We start from the raw sequence: 22676 nt of genomic DNA on the forward strand, positions 1-22676 counted from the left end.
ATTACTTTCTTTCTTCAGAGTGTTTACATTACTGGGAAAATACTTGAAACTTTATTATAATAGCTAAATAATTGTAGAACTTTTAATGTGATGCTTAAAAGTTATCAAAGGATGGCAGCGTTAGGAAGTATGCTTTCTAATAGGTCTCACCAAAAAGTAGTTAATTCAATTATTTGGTATTTTTCACACACACAGCCATGGCCATGGCCATGAACTCTTTTTTTTAAAATATATTTTATTGATTTTTCACAGAGAGGAAGAGAGAGGGATAGAGAGTTGGAAACATCGATGAGAGAGAATCATCGATCAGCTGCCTCCTGCACACCCCCTACTGGGGATGTGCCCACAACCAAGGTACATGCCCTTGACCGGAATCGAACCTGGGACCCTTCAGTCGGCAGGCCGACGCTCTATCCACTGAGCCAAACCGGTTTTGGCAATGGCCATGAACTCTTAAAGGAACCTGAAAAAGATGGTCTCTACTATAATTGAAAATTGTCTTAACTAAGAAGTTTGGTAGTTGGTGATTTTAGGAGCTTTATTGATGTAAGGTTTATAATTGAATGACAAGAGCAGGTATCAAATATGGGTATAAAAGCCTATAAAATTATTTTGATATCTCAAAATAATATACCTAGGTTTTCTTGCGTAGTTTTTTGTTAATTTACATTGTAATATGTGGGGTTCCCCCCCCCCCCCCGTAATTATAAAAGCTATTTATTTTTCTTTCTTTTTAAACCAGGGTGTTAGTGTGGAGGCAGTTGATCCAGTATTCCAAGCCAAAATGCTGGATATGCTGAAGCAGACAGGAAGGTAAGTATTTTAAATGATCATATAAAGGAATAATGGCAAATATTTTCAGAAACGTATCTCAAAATTTTGGATGTTTTTGAATATCATTCCTGGGGGGAAAAAGCCATGTAGTTAATGTAAAAGTATCACTGTCAGTGCTAGACAGCACCTATCTAGTCTCTCATTCATCTAGAATCAAAGAAATTTGCCAATCAGAAAACTGCTTCATGTTAAATTTCTCAACCATCACATAGTAAGCTTTTGCTGTAGCTTCCCTCTGGTTAACATATGGAGTTACTCTCTAGTCACTGATAATTGAAAGAGAGTTTATGTTCCATGTATTTGAGAGTTGCAACTGAATAAGATTCTGAATATTTAATTATATTTGTAGGCATATGAGTTTTAAAGACAGGGCAAATAGAATCCAAATATTCTTCGAGTTATTTCTCCCCCCACCTCCCCCCAGATTAAACCTCTCAATAGTTGTCATTCTCTTGCTCAAATTCTTCTACTGTGTGGAAAAAACTTCAAAATTAATGTTAGCAAAAGGCTCAGCAGCTGAGCAGATCAGTGCAAATTGGTTTTTGACTGAGTTCCTAGTTCTACTGCTGGTTTAATTGATATTTAATCCTTTCACAACAGTGGATCCTGGTGTCCATTGTTAAAAATATACTCTGCCTGAAAAATCCAACTCCCAGAGCTAAGGAGTTAAAGAGTAGATATTTACTTGAATGCTGAAAGGGTAAAAACTGGCTCCGAGAAAGTGTGGTAACAAGGTGAAAAACTGAAAGCCTTATCTACCACTGCTAATGTGCATCTCTTAATGATAGCACTCCTTTATCACACTTATTCATTTCCATGTTTTCTGGATAATGTGGTGTATGCTATCAGTGTTTCTAATGGTGCTTTTTCACACCTGTGTGTTTATCATCTCTTCTTAATTTATACCCTGTTAGTGTGCTGTTTCTTTTCATATCATAAATGTATTCCTTGTTCTGTTCTGAACAGCTGAATGCCCTCTTTGTTTCAGACCGGAGATGGTTGTTGGTTGGTATCACAGTCACCCTGGCTTTGGTTGTTGGCTTTCTGGTGTGGATATCAACACGCAGCAGAGCTTTGAAGCCTTGTCGGAGAGAGCTGTGGCAGTGGTTGTGGATCCCATTCAGAGTGTAAAAGGAAAGGTAGAGTAGATTCTGTCTTTATTAGCATCTACTGCCACATTCTGTTTGCAGCCACATTAAATAAAATCTGTATTTGTAAAGCAGAATTCTTAATTACACAAAACCCCCTGACTGGTTACTTAAAAAAGAAAGAAAAAAAAGTACAAATTTATATGTGTGTCTTGGTATTATTTAGAGATTGTTTCTACTTTAATCAGCTATTGTCTAATCATAAATGTTTATCTTTAAATTTTTTTATTTCGTAGGTTTAAGAATGTTAAACCATACTAAAAGCCTGCTATACACATTTCATGAATATTTTAATAAACATTACTCTTCCTTTCTTTATTTAAAAATGGAGAATTTGGGATTAGCACATTTAAAAAATCTAGTTAAAGAGCTCTATTTTATAGATATTGTGTAGGACATACTCTGGAGTTGTATGTTCCAAATATTTTAGACAATGAAAACTTGCCCCAAAGACTTGGTAACAGTCATTCCCATTTTTGGAGTGAGGACCCAGATGAATGATTCAATATGCTAAATGATTCTGAAAAGAGATTAACTTGCAAAGCATATTGGGTTATAGTTGTTCTTTGTCAAAATCTTTTGTTCTTGTTTAGTTCTTTTTTTTTTTTTCTTTTTTGTTCGTTTGTTCTTTCTTTCTTTTTTTTCTTTCTTTCTTTCTAGCCCCATATGCCATTTTCCTATTTCCTGCCTCATGACAGCAGGGAGTAGCTCTATTATCACCTTCACAGAGCTGTCTGCAAATGTGAGAGGCAATTCGATTTTGCTCAACCACAGGGAGAGTGGATTAGAAAAACTACAGAACATACAGAAATTGGCTAGGTGGTTACTGCTTTAAAATACTGCTGAGGTGTCTTGTTTGAGCATGTACTTTCATTGTAGTGTAGAATAATTGTTAAAATAAAATCACAATACATTTATGGAATCCTTTTTATGCAGCTTTTAAATTATTTTTAGAGCACTTAAAAGTAAATATTAGCTTGCTATCTATTAGACCTGGAGTTTGATAGTACTGCAGATTACATTAACATCTGCTCACCAGCTCAAACAAACTAAATCTGGCTGTTAAAATGGAGTTTTTATCTGTCATGAATTTGAAGTTAAATACTTGCTGACATCATATTATTATGATGAATAAAATTGAGGTCTTCTCTAAATCATGATCCTATTAGATGTGATTTAGCTTTTCAGAAGCAAAAACTGGCCATAAAACCAATAATAATAACTGATATACATACTAGGCAATTCAGAATAGATAACTTCAGATGCTTGCTGTGTACCAGTATTTCATTTTATTTACTTGGTTTTTTTACTAAGTATATTGTTATTTAAATAATATATCTATATCTAAAAGGATTTGAAAATCCTTGATTTTTGTTTTTAGTTTTTTAAATTAAAGTGCAGTATAATACTTATTAAGTTTAATTTTCTGATAATTAACATACCTTTTTGGCAACTCATTTAAGTAATGATTCTTATTTTAGAAATGTAACAACAGAATTATCTGATTAAGATTCTCTACCAAAATATTTACAAGTAATAATTGAAGCTTAATTTTAAATATAATTAGTTTTATTTTGTATTATTGTGACAGATTTTTTTTATGATACTTGTTTTATATGATGGTGGCCACTTCGCAAAGGAAAATATAAGCTTAAATACAATAAAAGAAAGCATTCTCAAAATAGAATATAAATAAATGAATATGTATTTTATTTTTGGTTATCTTGCGTATAGTTTTTTAAATGGCAGTTTTAGGTTCTAAACCATTTTTAAGTATCATACAATGTTGGAATTTGCATTGCTTGTTTATAATTAATCATAATTCATATTAGAAGACTGTGTTGCATTTAAAAATACTTGTATCACATGACTGCTGTCATGTGGTAAAATGTAGTAGTTAAAAATATCTAAAATTATGAAATAACAGGTATTACTGTCTAATTTTGTCATAAAATATTTTTGAAGATATTTTGTATTAGTATAAGTATGTATCATTGATGATTCACATCACTTGTTATACCTAACATAGATTTTCACAGTTTTATTACCTGAAATAAGAATTTAGTTCTTTGTTAATTAAGTAACTTCATCTATAAGGTTCTGAATATGGTTATAATTTATGATTCTTAGTGTCAAAACCTCTTAAAACTGTGAACCAAATTAAATGCTAGTACATCCATGGCCAGTGTTCCTAGTTGAAGCATTAAACTTAAGAATATAAACGTGAAAACTGAATAACATAAGACTCTGCCTTCCTCTTTCTTGCACTTGCTTTCTTAAAGCTGTCAAAATATTTAATATGGCAATGAGTAGATCAAGAGTTAAAAATGGCAGTCTATATGTAAATGATTTAAATTAGGTTTCTGTTCACTAAATACCTCTTCCTGTATATTTTTATATTTCCATTTTTATAAATCCCAATATTATCTCTGTTTTTTGAGTGATAAGCATGGATTCTTTCTTTGTAACCACAATTAATTCATAATTATTACTACTTTTGAGAACTCATTTTCTTATCAGGATTCCTGTCAGTGAAATGTTCATATGTTACCTGCTAACTCTTGTGTCTGTTCTCTATTTTAAAAACATTAAGAAAGGACACAAAACACTAATAACCTTTTAGTCCAAATACATCTCTATTTCCTTGAAAATATTTTATTTAATACAATCAGAAATACTCAGTGGACTTTAAAAACGAAATGTTTCTGTTGACTTTCAGAGAGAGAGAGAGAGAGAGATTGGCTGCCTCCTGCATGCTCCCTGCCAGAGATAAAGCCCTCAAACTCAGACATGTGCCCTGACCAGGAATTGAACCAGCAACCTTTCGGTGCACAGGATGACGGTCAGCCGACTGAGCCACACCAGCCATGTCTCAATAGACTTTTAAAAATGTAATATTTATCTAGTTGCAGATCAGCTCATCCGTAGGTATTTCTTAAGTAAATCCGATATACCTGTATGCTAATGATTCTGGGATACCACATAAAGAAAAAATGGTCTTTGTCTGTTTGAGAAAATTAGTTATATACATTTGGTATTAATTGTGAGCCAGATAATATGCCATTTATATGCTGATAATCCTACATTGCATACTGATAGAATACAAATTATACTGATACTGCTTTGTTTCTGTAAATTAAGTATTAAATTGGTTACTAGGGACAGATAAAATTCAACAAATACTTATTTGTAACCTTGTATGTACCAATATATAAAAAAGTATTTGTAGCCGAAACCGGTTTGGCTCAGTGGATAGAGCGTCGGCCTGCGGACTCAAGGGTCCCGGGTTCGATTCTGGTCGGGGCATATACCTTGGTTGTGGGCACATCCCCAGTAAGTAGGGGGTGTGCAGGAGGCAGCTGATCGATGTTTCTCTCTCATCGATGTTTCTAACTCTCTATCCCTCTCTCTTTCTCTCTGTAAAGAATCAATAAAATATATATTTTTTAAAAAGTATTTGTATAGCAAGCATAGTAAATACAGATTAAATTAAAAGAAGGAAGAAATGGGTATAGGATGCACAAAGTAGATGAAATTTGGACTGAGCTTTGAGGGATGGACAGGACAGTACTCAGAAAAGAAGAGCTTGTACCTGTGGGGAAGAATGTAGGAACAATACCATTCCAGGTGGTACTTACCTTTGTTAATTCTGCTTTCACAGATGCATTAGAATATGAAATAGTTTTTGTTGTACTTTTTAAAATTAACGTTTTACAAAAAAAAAAAATGGGGCTCTGAAAAGTAAATACAAATATAGGAGAAAAGAATTAGGGGATGAATGTTATAAGACCTTACCTTTTATTTGCAGATATTTAGAAGTTACGCCTTTTTCAGGACAAGGGGGCAAATATTTACCAAGACATTTGTATTGGAAAGTTTTAAGATAGTGGAGATTTTAAACTACTCAACTAATAGTTTTTTTTTTAGCTTGTTATTATTTTTTTTAAAATGTCGTAGAGGCAGGGGGAGTACATAGAGTAATGAAGAGCACAGGCTCTGGGATCAGACCTACATTAGAATTCCATTTTTATATCTTCTTTGCAGCATGACTTTGAGCAAGTTACCTATTTTCTTGAGCTTCAGATTTTTTCATATATAAAATAGGGATTTTAGGAACTATCATAATATTGTGAATATTATGAAATGATATAGGTATGATTAGTGTACACATGCCATACATAATAGCAGGTGTGCAATAAATGGTACTTTATTATTCTGAAGATTAAAGTAATTGTTACCTAAAAGAATTAACAACAAGAATATCTCTGAAAGTTTTGTTAAGAACAAGTATAAATTATTACCAACTTGCTCACTTTAGGAAGATGAAGGTAATGAAAACTTTTCATTCTATAAAAGAAATGAAAACTTTCCCTGTATTTTATATGTCCTGATGAATTTAGGAATGCTTTTCTAACTCAGCTACTTTTTATTAAGCAATTACTGTTTTCCAGCATATTTCTCTGGGGCATGCTGATGAAGAGGAAAATGAATACATTACATTAAAATTCTGGCCTTTGAAGTAATTAAATGTATTAAATGTAAAACCATTTTGTGTTTTGGAGCCTCTTTTGGGGTAAAAACATTTTTATGTCTTGGAATTTATATATTGTCCGGCAAAAGTAGTTTTTTAAATAAATTTTTATAAAATAAAATCAAGGAATGGATGTGTCAGTGGTCACTGTTATCAGTTTGGCTTTCAGCATATAAAAAACTGCAGTTTTATGAGTTTTAATAAGTAATTTTTATACATTAGAGGAGTTACAGAGTCATTTATTAAACGTGTGAATTGACAAGCTCATTGAGGCAACTTGTTCACAAACCTTAGCCTTGATGAATTTGTATGTAATCAGATCTAGAGTTCAAGTTTGCCATGTCATTTGTCTTCTAAAGGTAGTGCAAGATATTTAGAATAGTTGTTATTCATAAGACTTTCTTTTACTCTCTTTTGATTATTATCGTTTAAGCGTCAGTGAGAGCTGGATAATCCTAATCTCAAATTGTACATACACACCTTTTCTTTATCTCATTTTCCAGATTGAAAGAGAAAAATAGAAAATAGGACACATAAAAAATCTTATTTCCACTTTTAATATAGCTCTGAGCATATCCACCCAACTCTTGGGACAAGCTTATATTTACTATTGTATCTTTTGTTTGCTTTCTGTTTTGCACTTTTGTTATCAAATTGAAGTTTTTTAATAGTATTAGATTTAGTCTGTGACAATAGCTAAGAAAATACTATTGGTACTAATGTACCTATACTACACCTGACAAACAAATTTAATGGCTTAAAACATTTAGCTAAAATAGTCAGAAATTGTCCGTTGGAATGTTAAAGCAATTTTTTGTTTACAATTCTAAGAAGCATAAATCTTATATAAATCTAACAGTTCTTAGTGTCCCATTATCTATAAGAATATTATCTACTCACTCTTTTGCTTCTATAATGCTTTTCATTCTCCAGTCTAATCCCTGGTCATTAATTCAACAGACACTTACTGACTACTACTGTATGCCAGTTATACACTGGAGACAAGAGTAACATCTATTCCCTGTACCAGCCTGTGTTATACCAGCAAATGGAAACATGACTTTGTTTAAGATGCCTTTTCATAACCTATATGTATTATTTGTTTAAGATATTCAAACGATTTGACATTAGCTCTTACTAAGTACGAGAGGCCGGGTGCACGAATTCGTGCGCAGGTGGGGTCCAGTCAGCCTGCCAGATCAGGTGAGGCTGGCTGGGGGGTGGGGCTGCGGGCCACGGGCTGTTGGCTGGCTGGCCCCGCCCCCTGGTCTAACTCCTGGTCGAGGGGACAATTTGCATATTAGCCTTTTATTGTATAGGATGAGGATATTTCTGGACCTAGGACTTAGTTTTGGCAGTTTTTATGTTGTTATCATTGTAATTTCCTGAAGAGGGTAGAATTGATTGTAGTGGTGAATTTTCTTCTTAGTCATAGTTGATTCTTCAGTGATTATTCTTAGCTGTTAGTAAGTTAATTAATAGATGCCTACTGCCACTTTTTTACATTTAAAATACCTTTATTCTCTGCAGTTTTTATTTCAAATTAAACACAGGTCTGTGCTTGAGTGATGTTTGGGTTTTTCAGTTCAGCATGCCATAAAACAGTTTTTATGATTCAAAACTGGCATATTTTTTGTGAAGCTTGTGATTAGATTTTTTATAGATAATGAATGTTTCTTTTTTTGGAAGGGAAAATAAACCTGAATAGTATAAAATAATATAAAACAATATCCAAAAATACTTTCTTGGAGTGTTTCACATTTCAGTAGATATTTATTCTGTACCATATTATGTGTGCCAGAGAGTCTCTAGGAAATGGATATTCAATGGTGATTAAGACTCAAACCTTGCTGTCAAGTAACTGAATCTAATAGTAGTTTTTTTTGTTTTGTTTTGTTTTTTGCTTTTGTGTTAGGATAACTGTTACATCAAATAGCTTGGTGATGAAGAGTACTGGCTTTGGCATGCTGTGTCAGTAACTAATCATAGTGGTATTATCAAGTCCTCTGATTTTTGTTTTCCTCATCCATAAATTGAGAATATTAATACCTACCTCTTAGTTATTGAGAACATTAGACAAGATAATTTCTGTACAATCAATTAATAAGCCCAATAAAAATATGAAAAGTGATACATAGAAAAGTAATTGACATTTACATATTTTTTCTACGAAAATGACCTTGCCTTTTGAGAGATGGCAGTTTAAAGGTTATATTTGCATTTGTCTTTGAATGTGATGTTAAAGCACAACAAATGTATGTAAGTCCTTTATTCCCCTCATTCACCCTCCATACCACCTTGCTAACGTAATCAAGCCCAGCCTTTAGTTCTAGAGCCTCTTATTCCTTTACTTTATGTGCAACTGTCGATAATGTGCAACTGTCTTGCTTTAGTTTGTCCACTAGAGAGACATGTGGATTCCACTCATTTTGTGTAGGCTGACAGAGTAGCCATCAGATAGAATTGGTACTCTGTTGGTATCAGACCAATGACCAGAGATGATCAGGTCTCTTGTAGCTTATTAATAGTCTCCTGCGGAGTTCAGTTTTTAAGTTCACTGTGCATTTGTCATGTATAAGTCTAGAAATATCTATCTTGCAGGAACATTGAGATTCTAGGCATACTGTTATTTTTAAAAAGAGATAATTTCAGTATAACTATGCTATTTTTATTTTAAATAGGAATTTTCGTAAGGAAATATATGACCTTAAGTGTCTCTCCCTGATTTCCTTTTGATGTTTTCATATTCCAAGTGTTTGTGGATGCCAAATTCATAGTTCTAGTTGGTTTGGAGAATAGCTTTTTTCTAACTTTAACACTGTCCTTTGCTTTGTTTACTGTGTCAGTTTGGGTGCTCCAAGAAGCAGATGCCAAAATGGGATTAGATGTGCAAGAGATCACTAGAGGAAACACCTTCAGACAGCAGTACAGGTTTAATCCTGAAGAAGACAAAGGGAAAGTTGGACTGGGTAGGAAGAGCATCAGATTGCAGCATATTTCTAAGAAAGTTTCAGCCAGACTACAGGGAGTCCTTGAGGCAAAGTTTCCCTTTAGAGGAATCCCTTATTTGGCGGGAATGGCTAGAGCCTAGTACCCCTGTTGCTCAGTCATTGGCTGGGAGCAGCCCAAGGGAAGCATGACCCGGGGTGAACCCCCAGAGGACCTAAAGGTGCAGCATCTGGAGGCTCTGAGTCAGTTATGTTCTCCACAGCAGGTTCTCTTGAAAGGAAATCTGAGGTGGGCAACTCCATGACTGCCACAGTTAGTAACACTAGTAACTATGGGACAGGTACATATGTATTATTTGATTTAATCTTATCACCAACTCTGTGAGGTGTCATTCATGCACAAACGGAGACATTGAGAGCTTAAATAACGTACACTAGTTCACTTACCTAGTAAGTGATAGAGCCAGAATTCTAACTTGGGCAGGATTCTGACACCAAAGTATCTCAAGCATTTAAACACCTATACCAGACTGACTTCATGTGTACACTAAAAAATCATGCCAAACTTTAAGACTTAATTATATGTTTTTTAACAAAGTTTCATGACTCTAGAAATGGCTAATTACCTTTTGCCATGCTAGTTTCTAAAGATCAGTTTTTTTTTCATTAAGGCATATATGTTCAAAACTTGTGTTTTTTCTGTTTAAATTTTGATGCATGTCTTCACTTGTCAGAAAAAGTACATTATGCTCGTTACACCCCATCCTGCTTTCCTCCAAATATATTGAAGTTGTACTACCGATCTCTAGCTACAGTAAGCAATTCTCCAAGGATGAAGAAAGAAAATGTACATACACATAGGAATTTCTTTTCCAAAGTTAAAATTGACATTTTATAAATAATTTTCATGTTGCAAACTTGAGACTAAGAAATCACAGCAATTCAGTGATATGCATTTGGCATGAGTCAGTTTTAGTTCTTAGTGCTTTTCATTGGAAATGACATTAAAAGTAAGATTTCTTTGAATTTTTTATGCTGTGGGCTTACAAGAGACATAGTTGTTTTTTTCTTATACATGTCTGGCAGTGCATGGCAGCAGAAGTAACGAAATGGTCACAAACCCCAGCAGTACTTCCCAGGTCACATGCACCCTTAATTTTTAAAGAATCTGGAAACAGCCTAAGCAGTTGATAATAGGTCATTTCTAGGTGGTAAAGGATATTTCATATGGGGTGTTGCTTTTCTTCCCACACCTAGTGTTTTCATAGTCATTCAGAGACTTACTTTATATGGTGGTAGGCTTATATAAATTTAAATATGTAACTTAACTGTAACTGAATTGTAACTCTTTACCCTTTTTCTAATGTTTGACATTGATTTTGAAGTTTAAAACTTTTTTTCAAGCTTTAAAAAATTATTCTAGTTCATTTTCTATATAAACACTTCCATAGTCATTGACTTCAATGTAAGTACAATAGTAAATGCTAAAGGCAGCAGCTACTGTTAAAAAAGAGAAGGGGGTTATATAACTACTGCCAGAAATGGTATGCATTTTTCTTTCAAACACCTTTTCCTTTGTATTAACTAATTTTAAGAGAGTTACTTAAAAATATAAATTCCTTTGAATGTAAAAATTGGGAATTATAGATTGGTGTTTTAGAAATTTAATTTCGTCTTTCAGTGACCTAGCAGTTGATATGAAAACACAGATTTAAAAATAATAGCATATTGGATAAACTGTACTATACTCATAAAAAAAGCCAAAAATATGAATTAAGCGGAATTAAAAAATAATTAGTTTTGAGTCCTAAACTATGTTAATTATTAAATTGAAATGATAGGTTGTTGACCCTTGGGTATGCTTGGAATAAATATGGAACACAGTATTGTTTTTAAAACTATTTTGCTTTTATAAGCTAAGACAGATGTACAAAAAAGATGTAGTTTTTATTTTGTATTGGCAGCTTCCAAATATTTAGTGTCTATTTCCAAGAGTTGCAATTAGTAAAGCAACCATGATACTGAAATCTGCACATCCCACAAGCTAATTATATTTGCAAGGTCAGAATGAATACATATTTTCAGAAAAATAAAGGGTTATATAAATATGTGTCTTCTACTTGGCTGTTATATCACAGTTTGTTGATCTGGAATATAATGTGTACAATTCACAAATTTGTCTGATAACAGAAAGTGGTGTGTGATTGTGTTTATTTTACTAACCAGTATATTCACAGCAATCACTTCCAAATATCTCTCCAGTAAAGATGTGTTAATTACAAAACAGACAAGGTCTTCTATTATATTAAAGCTACTAACAAGAAGACAGCAGGAATCACACATGTAAATAGCATCATCAACCCCTATTTTAGTCCTCTGTTTTGATCTGTGAGTTGCGCATAGACCAAAGGTGCTATTAAAGACTGAGTGTATGAAATAGGCAGCATTATATGAACAAAATTTATTCAACAAGAAAACAGACCTTTAACATGAATTTAACAAGCCTGAGAAATTATAAACTATCATATGCTGCAGATTCATGCAGTGATAATAAACAAAAAAGGAAAGTAAGAGGTTTCCCTAAGCTAGCCAAACTGCTAATGGTTTTGTTATAAGCTGTCTACTGTTGCAGTGACCTCTGAAAAGTCTCAAGGCACTTGTACCAGAAAAAATTAAATGATCAGGCTGGTGAATAGAGATTCAGTATGGTGTGTAGGACTACAGCATGGAAGGGAATTATAAAAGTGTAGCATCATATTCCTGAAAATATTCTTCATACTTTAGCTTACAAGGTTTTATTACATATTAAGTAGGTCGTTTTCGTGTTTTTCTTTTTTTATTTTTTTTTTTTGCTAAATTCCTATTTGGATTTATAAGACATAAACTGAACTGGTTTAATGTATATATACTTTAAAACAAACTCTTTAGAAAATTCAAATAGCTCCAAAAGATGGATTATTTGCCCTGTTTTCCCCTCTCATGCCTTAATTAATCATTGGGGGTTCTTTGTTCAGTATATTGTATCCAAGCTTTTCATTCTTACCCATGGAGTGACCACTTTGCTGTCATTCTATTGCATCATGCTGTAAATACATAAACATGGAGAAACGCCTTCAGCTTGTACACACCTCCAAGTGCTCACTGGGGCTTTTTCTTGAATCTTACAGTGGCATAATTAACACCTTCTTTACCCATTGCTCATTAGTGCACTGGACATTAATGAGTCTATTTTGATAGGTTGCTCTAAAGAAGAAACCCACATATTCTCACAGTGCAAAAAGCAATTATAAAATTGTACAGATATTAAAATGTAGACTTTATTGCCATATTTATGTTTTTATTGCATACTAAGTCTAATTTTGGTCTGCAGGTTGTTGAACATGTTAGTTTCCTTAGGCAGTTGCTATAGTGATGGCAGCAAATTCCTTTAATCTTAATGTAAAGTATTTATTTTCTATTGGCTATCATATTGCTACTCAGGAATTGTCCACCTAAGCATGGTGTTTCACATAGGCCATCATTTATTAGCTGAACAGTATATTAAATTGTTGAATTTTTCTCTTAATTTGTAATAGAATTTTAAAATTTTATTCACATTTGTTTTTAACTGATCATGATATCTACTTAACTGGTATTTTAATTTCCTTTTTTATGAAATTTCACAACTTCTTATAATATTCCAGAGAAATATTACAGATATTTTTGCATGTCAAGTAACTATATTCTGTTTTTGTTTGAAAGAGTTCAATATAAAAAAGTGTAGTCATTTTATAAATATGGAACTTCCATGGTTTTGTAGAGTGTTTTTTCCTACAAATCATTTTACTGAAATCTTAAAATGGAAACCAAGTATTCTAAAAACAATTGGATCAAAATGATGCTTTGCTCTTATGTATTTACCACTAATAATAAGAGTGGCAATTCTTAATTCTGTATTTAAGTTGCACAGCTGTCAAAATGGTCACTTTTCTTTTGACTACATTTTAATTTTATCTCATGTGCTTTTTAGTAGAAAATGTTAGACAACCTTTTAAAGTATTATAATGTCCGATATTAGTACCTGTTTTTATAATTGCTGTATGGAAAAACATGATTAGAAAAATTTTTAAGTATACAGATGAGGGACATATATATTTATATATATAAATGTGAAAGTTAAGTCTGGATTGTAGTTTTTGTATAAAAAAATAGTTTTACAAACTATTAAATCATACGTTTTGGGGATACTTGGTTTTATTTTGAGGCAAGAGGAACCTTTGGGGAATTTCAAACTGTTAGAAATAAAAGCAAAATTCAAAGTTGATTTTGTGGGGTTTTTTTGTTTGTTTGTTTGTTTTGTTTTTTGCCTTAGAGTGGATAGAAGTCTTAGATTGATTCACTTTTCCTAATGCTTGGTTTAAGTTTGTACTCTGATACTGTTGACCTTTTGTGGCAGCCTTTTAGAAAGGGAAATTTTTGTTTTCTCTCTTTCTTTAAATCTTGTTCTTTAGCAGACAACATGTACAAATGAGAACCCACTGAATAGCAATAGCTTTTAAAATGTTGATAAATCCCAGTTGTTTAACACTATGTAAGACAAGTTTAGAAGTACTATATTATCCTGCTTTAAGATTGTTTTTATGTGATAAATAAACGTATTGAGTTTATTCTCTCGGTAATTGATTTCAATTCCCTGAAAGAGGCAAAGTCCCAGTGCTTTACTTAAAACTTTACAACATTTAAAAGCTTTAATGAATTCTTTCAAATCCATGGTAATGAACAGAGAAAAGCTATAAGACAGTATGTGATTCTTGTTAAATCTCTTAATATATGAGCTAACAGATGACATTGTATCATGTAAGAATTTGAAGTCTTTATACAGAAATATTGAATACACTTAGCACAAAGAGGGTTCCTATTGTTATTTCTTTGCTCTGAACTGCGTGCCATGCCATTCTATACCATGTTCCTGGCTTAAAGCACAGATTGACCTTGGTTTTCTTGTGTTGTGCTGCCTATTCTTGATAGTGGCTTGGACACTTAAGGCCATCACACAAGATATAGTCTTTTATAGTCACAAGAAGTAAAAGGTATCTGACTAGAAGAGAATACATGGAGCAAGTGCCTTGCTGGTTGTAATTTTGTTGTCATTTCAAGTACTGTGGTGGTATAATTGATGTGACAGGGCTGGGCTTTAGATGTGGTCCCTTAGCTTGTGCTCACTTTCAGTTTTAGTTTCTCTTTGTCATTCATTTTGATTAGGTAAACGTTAGGTGACAAACATATGCACACCAGTGAAGGCTGTTTAGTGTAAGTTTAGTAATGAAGCACTTCAATAATAAAGATGCAAAGTTAATATTTTTCTTTACTGCCTTATGAAAATTGCAATAATTGGTGTCACCTTACATTACAAGATTGAGGGTGGTGTGCTGATGGCACAGTCAGCAGGAGGCTCTTTTTTATTAATATTATAATTAAATGATTTCCTGGAAATAGGCCAGAAACAGATGCAAGTTGATCATGCCTTGTCCACTGTTGCTTGGCATCATTACTTGCTTTTTAAAAGAGAATTGACCTGACACCTTGTTTTTACAGGTTGTTATTGATGCCTTCAGATTGATCAATGCTAATATGATGGTCCTAGGACATGAACCAAGACAAACAACCTCAAATCTGGGTCATTTAAACAAGCCATCTATCCAGGTAATTCCCCTACTTGATAATGTGTTAAAAACTATGTTTTACATTTTAAAAGCTGTTAAAAATGGCCATTCTGAGATCTAACACTTAGCATTTTAACTTGTATATGATTGCTTTTTTTGTGCTTTAAAAGATTATGGAAATATTGTTGAAAAATTAGATTTGCTTATATGTGAGACAGTTTTTAGTATAGTCTTTAAACTTTCCTAATAGTTTGAGGACACCCTTTTGGGGAGCATAGTATAACCTTTATCTTGAAATAACATTATGGCTTTGCATGGTTAACATTGGTAGGAAAGTATCAATAGGAGTTCCAGTTGGAGTGCATTAGGTGTCATTCATAATTGATGTAAATTTTGAGGTGTCCAGAAACAATTCCCAAATAGTACTTAAAAAATTTTTTTCTACTTTTTCTGTTTAATCCTCACCTTTAAAACAAGTCCTACAAAACATATTTATATATTACCTTTGATTAGCATTTATTTCTTGTTTGAAATGATGTCAGCCGTTACAGTTTTGAACACTTAATATCCTCCTGAGTGATTATTTTCTTTGTATCATTCACATGCCTCATTGTTTTTACACAAATCTTTATAATCTGCAAAAATTATTTTAAATGTGTTTTTAAATGCACCACAACCTGTGTCTATATAGTTAATTGCTTCTCTGAAGATTAATTAAAAGGACAGAAATACCATGTTTGGTTAAATAGAACACGTAGGACAGAGTCTTTATAGTAGCTATTGCTGTTCCACCTCTGAAACCTTACGCTGTGATACCATTGTCTTTTGGGAGTTGTGGCTTTAGTAGTTATCCATGGTAAGCCTTTGTTATACTTTGATAACTGTACTTTTAGTTATTCATGATTAAGCCTTTGTAATACTTTGATACTTGATAACTGTACTTTTAGAAGTTTACTTCTGCAGCAGTCAAAAGTAATCTGAAATCTTAATCAGAGTGAAATGTTTTGTTTCAAAGGATTTGAGGTGTGTCACTTTGGGGGGAAAATTTTTTTATAAGACAGGGAAAACTGCGAAGTATAATGAGTATGAAATAAGCTACCAGTGTTTTTGATTGGGTACAGACAAGCCCATGCTTGCATGTTCCAAGAGAGTATATTATTGGACCTGTTTAGCCTGTGATAATGACCTTCCTTATAAACCCCCATAGCATCATACTACTTCATTATTTTTTTGCAAAAGGTTAAGTAGCATCTTACAATCCAAGATCATTGTGATTACTTCATGGTATGTTTCTGCCAGAAGTTTTCACTAATTGCAAGTCAGCAGCCACCTGTTGCAGATTGCATCTTTTAAATTTAAACACCGCTTTTTAACCTGAAAAATTGAGTATAATCAATATAAAAAAATCTGCTTCTTTCTGTTCTACCCTGTCCACTTTGTATTTTTTGGTCCTAATTTATAGTCTAACTTGCGAAGGACTTTATAAAGCATCATTAGTTTTTCTTATTTTAGTTTGTTTTGCCTTCCAATTAAAATCTGTAAGTATATTTATTTCACAGTTTATATAGCGCCCATCAGAATGACATATATCTGGGTGTTTTACAGTATTAAGACAGTTTCAGTACTAAAACACTCAAATGGAATCAAGCTAAAAAGTGGCAGAACAAAGCTACACCTTAAAACAATTAGTTTTCTAAGACAAGCTACAAAGAAAGCAACCCAGAAGAATGTTTAACAGAATTTTTAACTCAGGCATCAGAAACTCTTCATAAAGGACATGCTTGTTATTTTGAAGGAAAACTAGTTCGTGTTGAGATGGATCTTGCTTCTAAACCAACTGTCAAGTAGGGGGGAAGGAAACCTGACAGCAACCATCACTCATGCTGGTGGTCACTATGCTTTTCTAATGCTGATTTTTTTACTATTATTTTTATAGTAATGCTGAAAAATTCTGATTCTTTTGGACAGTGGTATTTAATAATTTGGGAAAGTTTCTAATACAGTAAGTAAGAAAAAGATTATAAAGTAAGATATACAAGTTGCAAATATATATTACAAACTATACCTGTATATTTATACCAAAATGTTAGTATTACTTACCTTTGGATGGAATGATTTTTTTTTCTTCTTATTTTTTCTTCTCCAAATATTTCTTTAACTTTCTACAGTGAAACATACTGCTTTTAGAAAATGTTATTTTTAAAGCACTAACAATGTTGAAGTATATACCACAAGACAAAGTAATAGACAAAGTTTATATGAACTTTAGTGTTTTAAATAAAGAAAGCCATTAATAATCCTGGTAGAGAAGGGAAAGTATAATGCCTACACTATAGACTTTTTTGTTAATATATAAGACTGCATTATTTTGTGAATATGGAAATACAAATAATTTAGATGATTGATTTTGAAGTTTATTTCACTGTGATGATTATTTGTGTACTTGTTTTAAATTTGTCATACCAACAAAATTATAAGCTCTACTCTAAAGATTAACTAGAGAAGCATAGAAATAACCTGAAAGTTAATCAGCAGGAAGGGTCTCCAAACTCCCCTTTGTCCAGTTCTTCCTCTAGAATAGGTAGCATCTTAGATTGGTACTGAGTTCCAACCTAGGCAGAACTTTCTTCTTGAAAGGGTGGCAGGCTTTGAGCAAAGAAAAAAAGGGTCAGGATATCCAAGAGCCAAGTTAGCTAAGCTCTGTAAATGAATCAAAATATATTGTCCTACAAGTAGTGCAGTAAAAATTGGTCAAACACCAGACACTTATTTAGCCACAGTATATATTATAGGATAGAACTGTGCTTTAGAGCGCTCTTCTGTGAGAAACTGTTGGAGATTTCACATAGCCAAGTAATGAATAAGCTTCTGAACATAACCCTGTTTTAATGAAGAACTGCCTAAATTTTCCTAACTCTGCCATATCTTTGTTAATTGTAACTTAAGTGTTGATGTTTTAAGAAACTTTCTGGCCGAAACCGGTTTGGCTCAGTGGATAGAGCGTCGGCCTGCGGACTGAAGGGTCCCAGGTTCGATACCGGTCAAGGGCATGTGCCTTGGTTGCGGGCACATCCCCAGTAGGGGGTGTGCAAGAGGCAGCTGATCGATGTTTCTCTATCATTGATGTTTCTAACTCTCTATCCCTCTCTCTTCCTCTCTGTAAAAAATCAATAAAATACATTTAAAAAAAAAAAAAAGAAAGAAACTTTCTGGCTACATAACTTTGTCCTTTCTCTGCCTAACATACTATGGCATTTGCTAGTATATTGTCTTTAATTCATAATTTGACCCTTTCAAAAGGTTAGTCTCTTTCTTGATAAAACTAATCATATATTTGGCATATGCAACCACAACTTGTAATTCAATTCACCTAGATTGGTTAATTTGAGAGAACTTACTATCTACTGAGCTGAACAATAAGCTGTGCTTTTTGGTCTTGTGTGGAAGGAGGACTGCACATGGCTAATTTGCTTATGATTTGTGCTAAATTCACTGGGGGTACACAGCAGATGAGAAAAAATTAGAAGACGGCTTGAAGATATCATTTGATTTAAACTTATGTTTGCTTTGTCATTATACCTGCTAATCTTTCACACTGCCTCTGTTAGTTTTAATACTTTTATCTAAATAATGTAATTGAAAATCAAGTAGGTAGTCCCTTCAAATACCAAACTATATATTTCAGCAGTACAGTTAGTCTCCAGAATATAGACCTGTCTGTGGGCACATTGGATGATTTCTAGAACTATTGACCATGGCTGTTATTAACTGCATGGCCAATATGTCGAATTATGTAGTTAGGATATTGCACAAAGGAACTTGGATGAGGGGGCAGTTGGCATCAGAAATCTAGTCTAAGCTCCACTCTCCAGCCAGGCTGTGTCTGCTTGGAGGACTGGGCACCTTTTTCTAATTCTTCCACCCAGCAGATACTTTTCCTAATTTGCATAAAGATGAGTACTTAAGAAAGGCCCTCATTAGTTCTACTTTTTTATCTCTACAGTACAGCATTTCTATACACTGAAATTTAAATGATGATTATTAAAATGGATAAGGATTTAATAGGTGCTCTTAGTACTTTAATTTTGTATATCAACCATTTTATTATAGCAAATGTTAAGTGTATAAGTGGCTTATTACAATATGTATTAAAATATTTTAGTATTTATGGAGTGGTTTTTGCTAGCAAACTAAGCTATGCTTTGTTTTTATCCTGATAACTTAAAATTCAAAGACTTAATCCAAGAATTTCCTAAGACACATTATAGCATTGTATGTCAGAAAAAACAAGGATTTTAGAATCAGAAAAACTTGGATTCAAATTCCAGCTTTACCTTTTACTAGCTGTAAACCAGGACAAATTAAGATTATTGTCTTATTTTCCTATCTGGTAAAATACAAATGGAACCATCCTACTTACTAGATTGTTGTGACGATTAGAAGACCTAATGTATAAAGCGGATGCTAGGTGCTTATTACATAGTTCCTTTCCACCCCTTCTACCTTGGTACTGTAACACCTACACTCTAAAAATCTAATAATTAGAGAGCATGGCAATTGTTTTGGTTTGCTTTATCTTTCGTTTCCTGAGAGTTAACCCCAAAACCCTCTTTATTTTTATACTTGTTGAAAATATGTCCGAGGCATGTAGTAGGCTGATAATGGTCCCTCAGAATGCCATTCTGACCCTTCTTTGAACTTTTTTTGGCTGGATTTATATATTTGAGCAGTTGTGAATGGATTCCAGCACATGCAGGGTTATTGTTTCTTAATAAAGCCATGCCATTAATTCAATTTTTATTATGATTTGCCTGTTTGTCTTGGAGATCAAGTGTAGTTAGGGGGTGGGAGGGATATCTGGTTAGTGAGATTGAGCATGAGCTAAATAGACCCAGTAAGACAAACTACTTTGTTCATTGGGAGACATGTGGGGACACAATTATTTGAATCTGTTAGAACTGACTTAAGAAGAAGGGAGATACCACATTAATATTGTGTGTGAAGAAATAAGTGTCTTATTATTACTTTTTAGGCTTTAATTTTGAAATAACAAACATCCCCAAAGCTATCATAAAATTAGGCTTAATAAGTTATGAATAATTAATGTCTAATTTGGATTATGATCAGGTCAAATCCTATCTCTAATTGAGCAAGGCTACTGAAACTGTTGAATTTGTGCTGCTCTAGATCATGCTTTGAAGAATGTGTGACCCACACCTATAAACCTCATTCTAAACTTGTAGCTCAGAGAAAAAAATAATTTACTCTTCATTAGGATAAAATGCCTTTTTTAGAAGATAATGAAGGTATTGTCTATAGGATATGTTAACAGTTTCAGACAGTTCTATTTATTTTATTTTAATAAGTGAAAAATATTAATTTGTCCTTTTTCAAATCATTTGTCTATATAGGCATTAATTCATGGACTAAACAGACATTATTACTCTATTACTATTAACTATCGGAAAAATGAACTAGAACAGAAGGTAAGTTTAAATTTTTATGTTATAGAGGAGAAGAAAATGTCTTTTTCATACCATTTAAACTCTGACCTGGTATATTTGAATTTGAATTGTTGACCTATTTCATGGAAATGTTCCAAATATTTTTTTTTATTCCTGATGAATTGCAGCATACTAGTAAAAGAAAGGAATGTTTTACTAGATTATATTGGAAGATATTTTACCTTACTGTTGGGTGCCAAAGTGGAAGAGAAAGTGGGAAATAAACGTTTCAGTTTGGTTTTATGATAAATTATAAAAACCCCTAGTTCTGTGATTTTTCTGGTTAATTTGTCTTCTCCAATAAAATGACCTTTTATAACTAAACTAGCGTTCCCATTGCAGGAAAAATCCTGCAATAGGGTTCTTCCCCGGCCCCGCCCCTGCTCCTCCCTTCTCCCCCAGCCTGCCTGCTTTACTCCCTTTTCCCCCAGCCCCGCCTCCGCTCCTCCCTTCTCCTCCCCCCGGTTTGCTTGCTTTTCCGCAGCTTTGCTCCCTTCTGCAGCTCTTGGCTTCTTTCTACGCTGACTTGATATGCAAATTAGCCGCCATCTTTGTTGGGGTAATTTGCATACTCGTCCTGATTGGTTGGTGGGCGTGGCTTGGGCGTAGCGAAGGTGCAGTGAATTTGCATATTTGTCTATTATTAGGTAGGACTAGAGGCCCAGTGCATGATTAAATAATGCACGTGTAGGGTCCCCTACATGCTTTTGCTTTCGATTGCAGGGGAGCTGGGTGCCTGTCTGTTGGTGCACCAGGCCTTTCAGAAGCCTCTGGCGCGGGGGAGGCTTCTGAAAGGCCTGGTGCCTGAGGGGACAGGTACCCAGCTCCCCCGCTTTTGATGGTCCGCGGCGGGATGTGAGCTCGCTGCCCCAGAGGCCCCTTCTGTGCCGCAGCACAGCCATGGCACAGACGCTGAGCTTGCGCCGCTGCTGGCAACACGAGCTCAGCGTCCCACCGGCCCAATCAGCCACCCTGAATCCCACCCCCCCGCCGCACGCGCGCGCCTCCTGGCCAATCGTGGGCATAGCAAAGGTACGGTCAATTTGCATATTTGTCTATTATTAGGTAGGATACTGAACAGTTTTCCACATTGGAAAGGAATACATTAGATTGTAATCGTGTACTGCTTTTTAAAAAGTACCATGTATACCTAAGGTAAATTAAAGGTGAGTCAAAAGGGAAATGCATTTTGAGGTTTTCAGATACTTAGAGCTAGATTTTAATTTAATTTTATATATTTTTTAATTTAGAAAGAGAGAAGAAAGAAGGGACGGGGGGGGGTGAGGGGGGAGACATTGATGTATGAGGGAAACATCACTCAATTGCCTCCAGTACATTACCTGATTGGGGATCAAACGCACAACCTAGGTATGTGCCCTGATGGAGTAGTACTGGCAACCTTTTGGTGTACAGCACGACTCTAACCAGCTGAGCCACACCAGCCAGGGCTGCTGTGGTGGATTTAGTTGATAGCTTGAAGTACATTTTCATCACTTTTTTTTTTACATTTAAAAAGTTTATCATTCTTTAGAAAATAGAGAAATACAAAACATTGGCAATTTTAAAAGTTAAAGGGTTCTAAGATTGGTTACATTTAGCATTTTCCTTCATATATATATCTCTCTAAGATTTAACAGACCAAAATCAGAGCTTATATTAAACTTTATAAATATTGCACACACAAAGGATTAATTCCATGAGAAAACAGTTGAACAGATCACATATTCACTGCTCCAAACATACACCCCAGTATGACAAGCCTTGGAGTCAGGCTGCATCAGAGGTTCATCTGTTATTTTTAATTTTACATAGAATAGCTACCGGCTGTGAAAAGCACTACTTAGACACAAACTGGAAAATACATTCAGATATATAAGTAGTTTATCAGTCTGATATCTTACATCCAACTTTTAGAAATATTCAACTAATTACATTTAAAAATTATTTACTTATTTATTTTCCCTACCACATACACTTAGCCACCATCCTTGGCTTAAAAACCATGCGTACAAATATATAAATTAATGAATGTTACAGTTACGCTTCTAGTAGCTCAGATCAGGTGCTTT

The 22676-nt window shown here is 33.9% G+C and overlaps 1 protein-coding gene across 3 annotated transcripts in view; it reads left to right on the forward strand.

Annotated features, from left to right (window-relative positions):
- PSMD14 (proteasome 26S subunit, non-ATPase 14) overlaps window positions 1-22676 on the forward strand; it is a 90634-nt gene that overhangs the window by 50222 nt on the left and 17736 nt on the right. For all 3 annotated transcript variants that reach the window (XM_028141106.2, XM_008138640.3, XM_054722943.1), the window contains 4 exons: window positions 743-813; window positions 1823-1973; window positions 15036-15143; window positions 20515-20589. In XM_028141106.2, the coding sequence (XP_027996907.1) occupies window positions 743-813; window positions 1823-1973; window positions 15036-15143; window positions 20515-20589 (405 nt within the window). The remainder of the gene's footprint in view (window positions 1-742; window positions 814-1822; window positions 1974-15035; window positions 15144-20514; window positions 20590-22676) is intronic.

The sequence above is a fragment of the Eptesicus fuscus genome, chromosome 11, assembly GCF_027574615.1.
Source record: "Eptesicus fuscus isolate TK198812 chromosome 11, DD_ASM_mEF_20220401, whole genome shotgun sequence".
NCBI classification, from domain to species: Eukaryota; Metazoa; Chordata; class Mammalia; order Chiroptera; family Vespertilionidae; genus Eptesicus; species Eptesicus fuscus.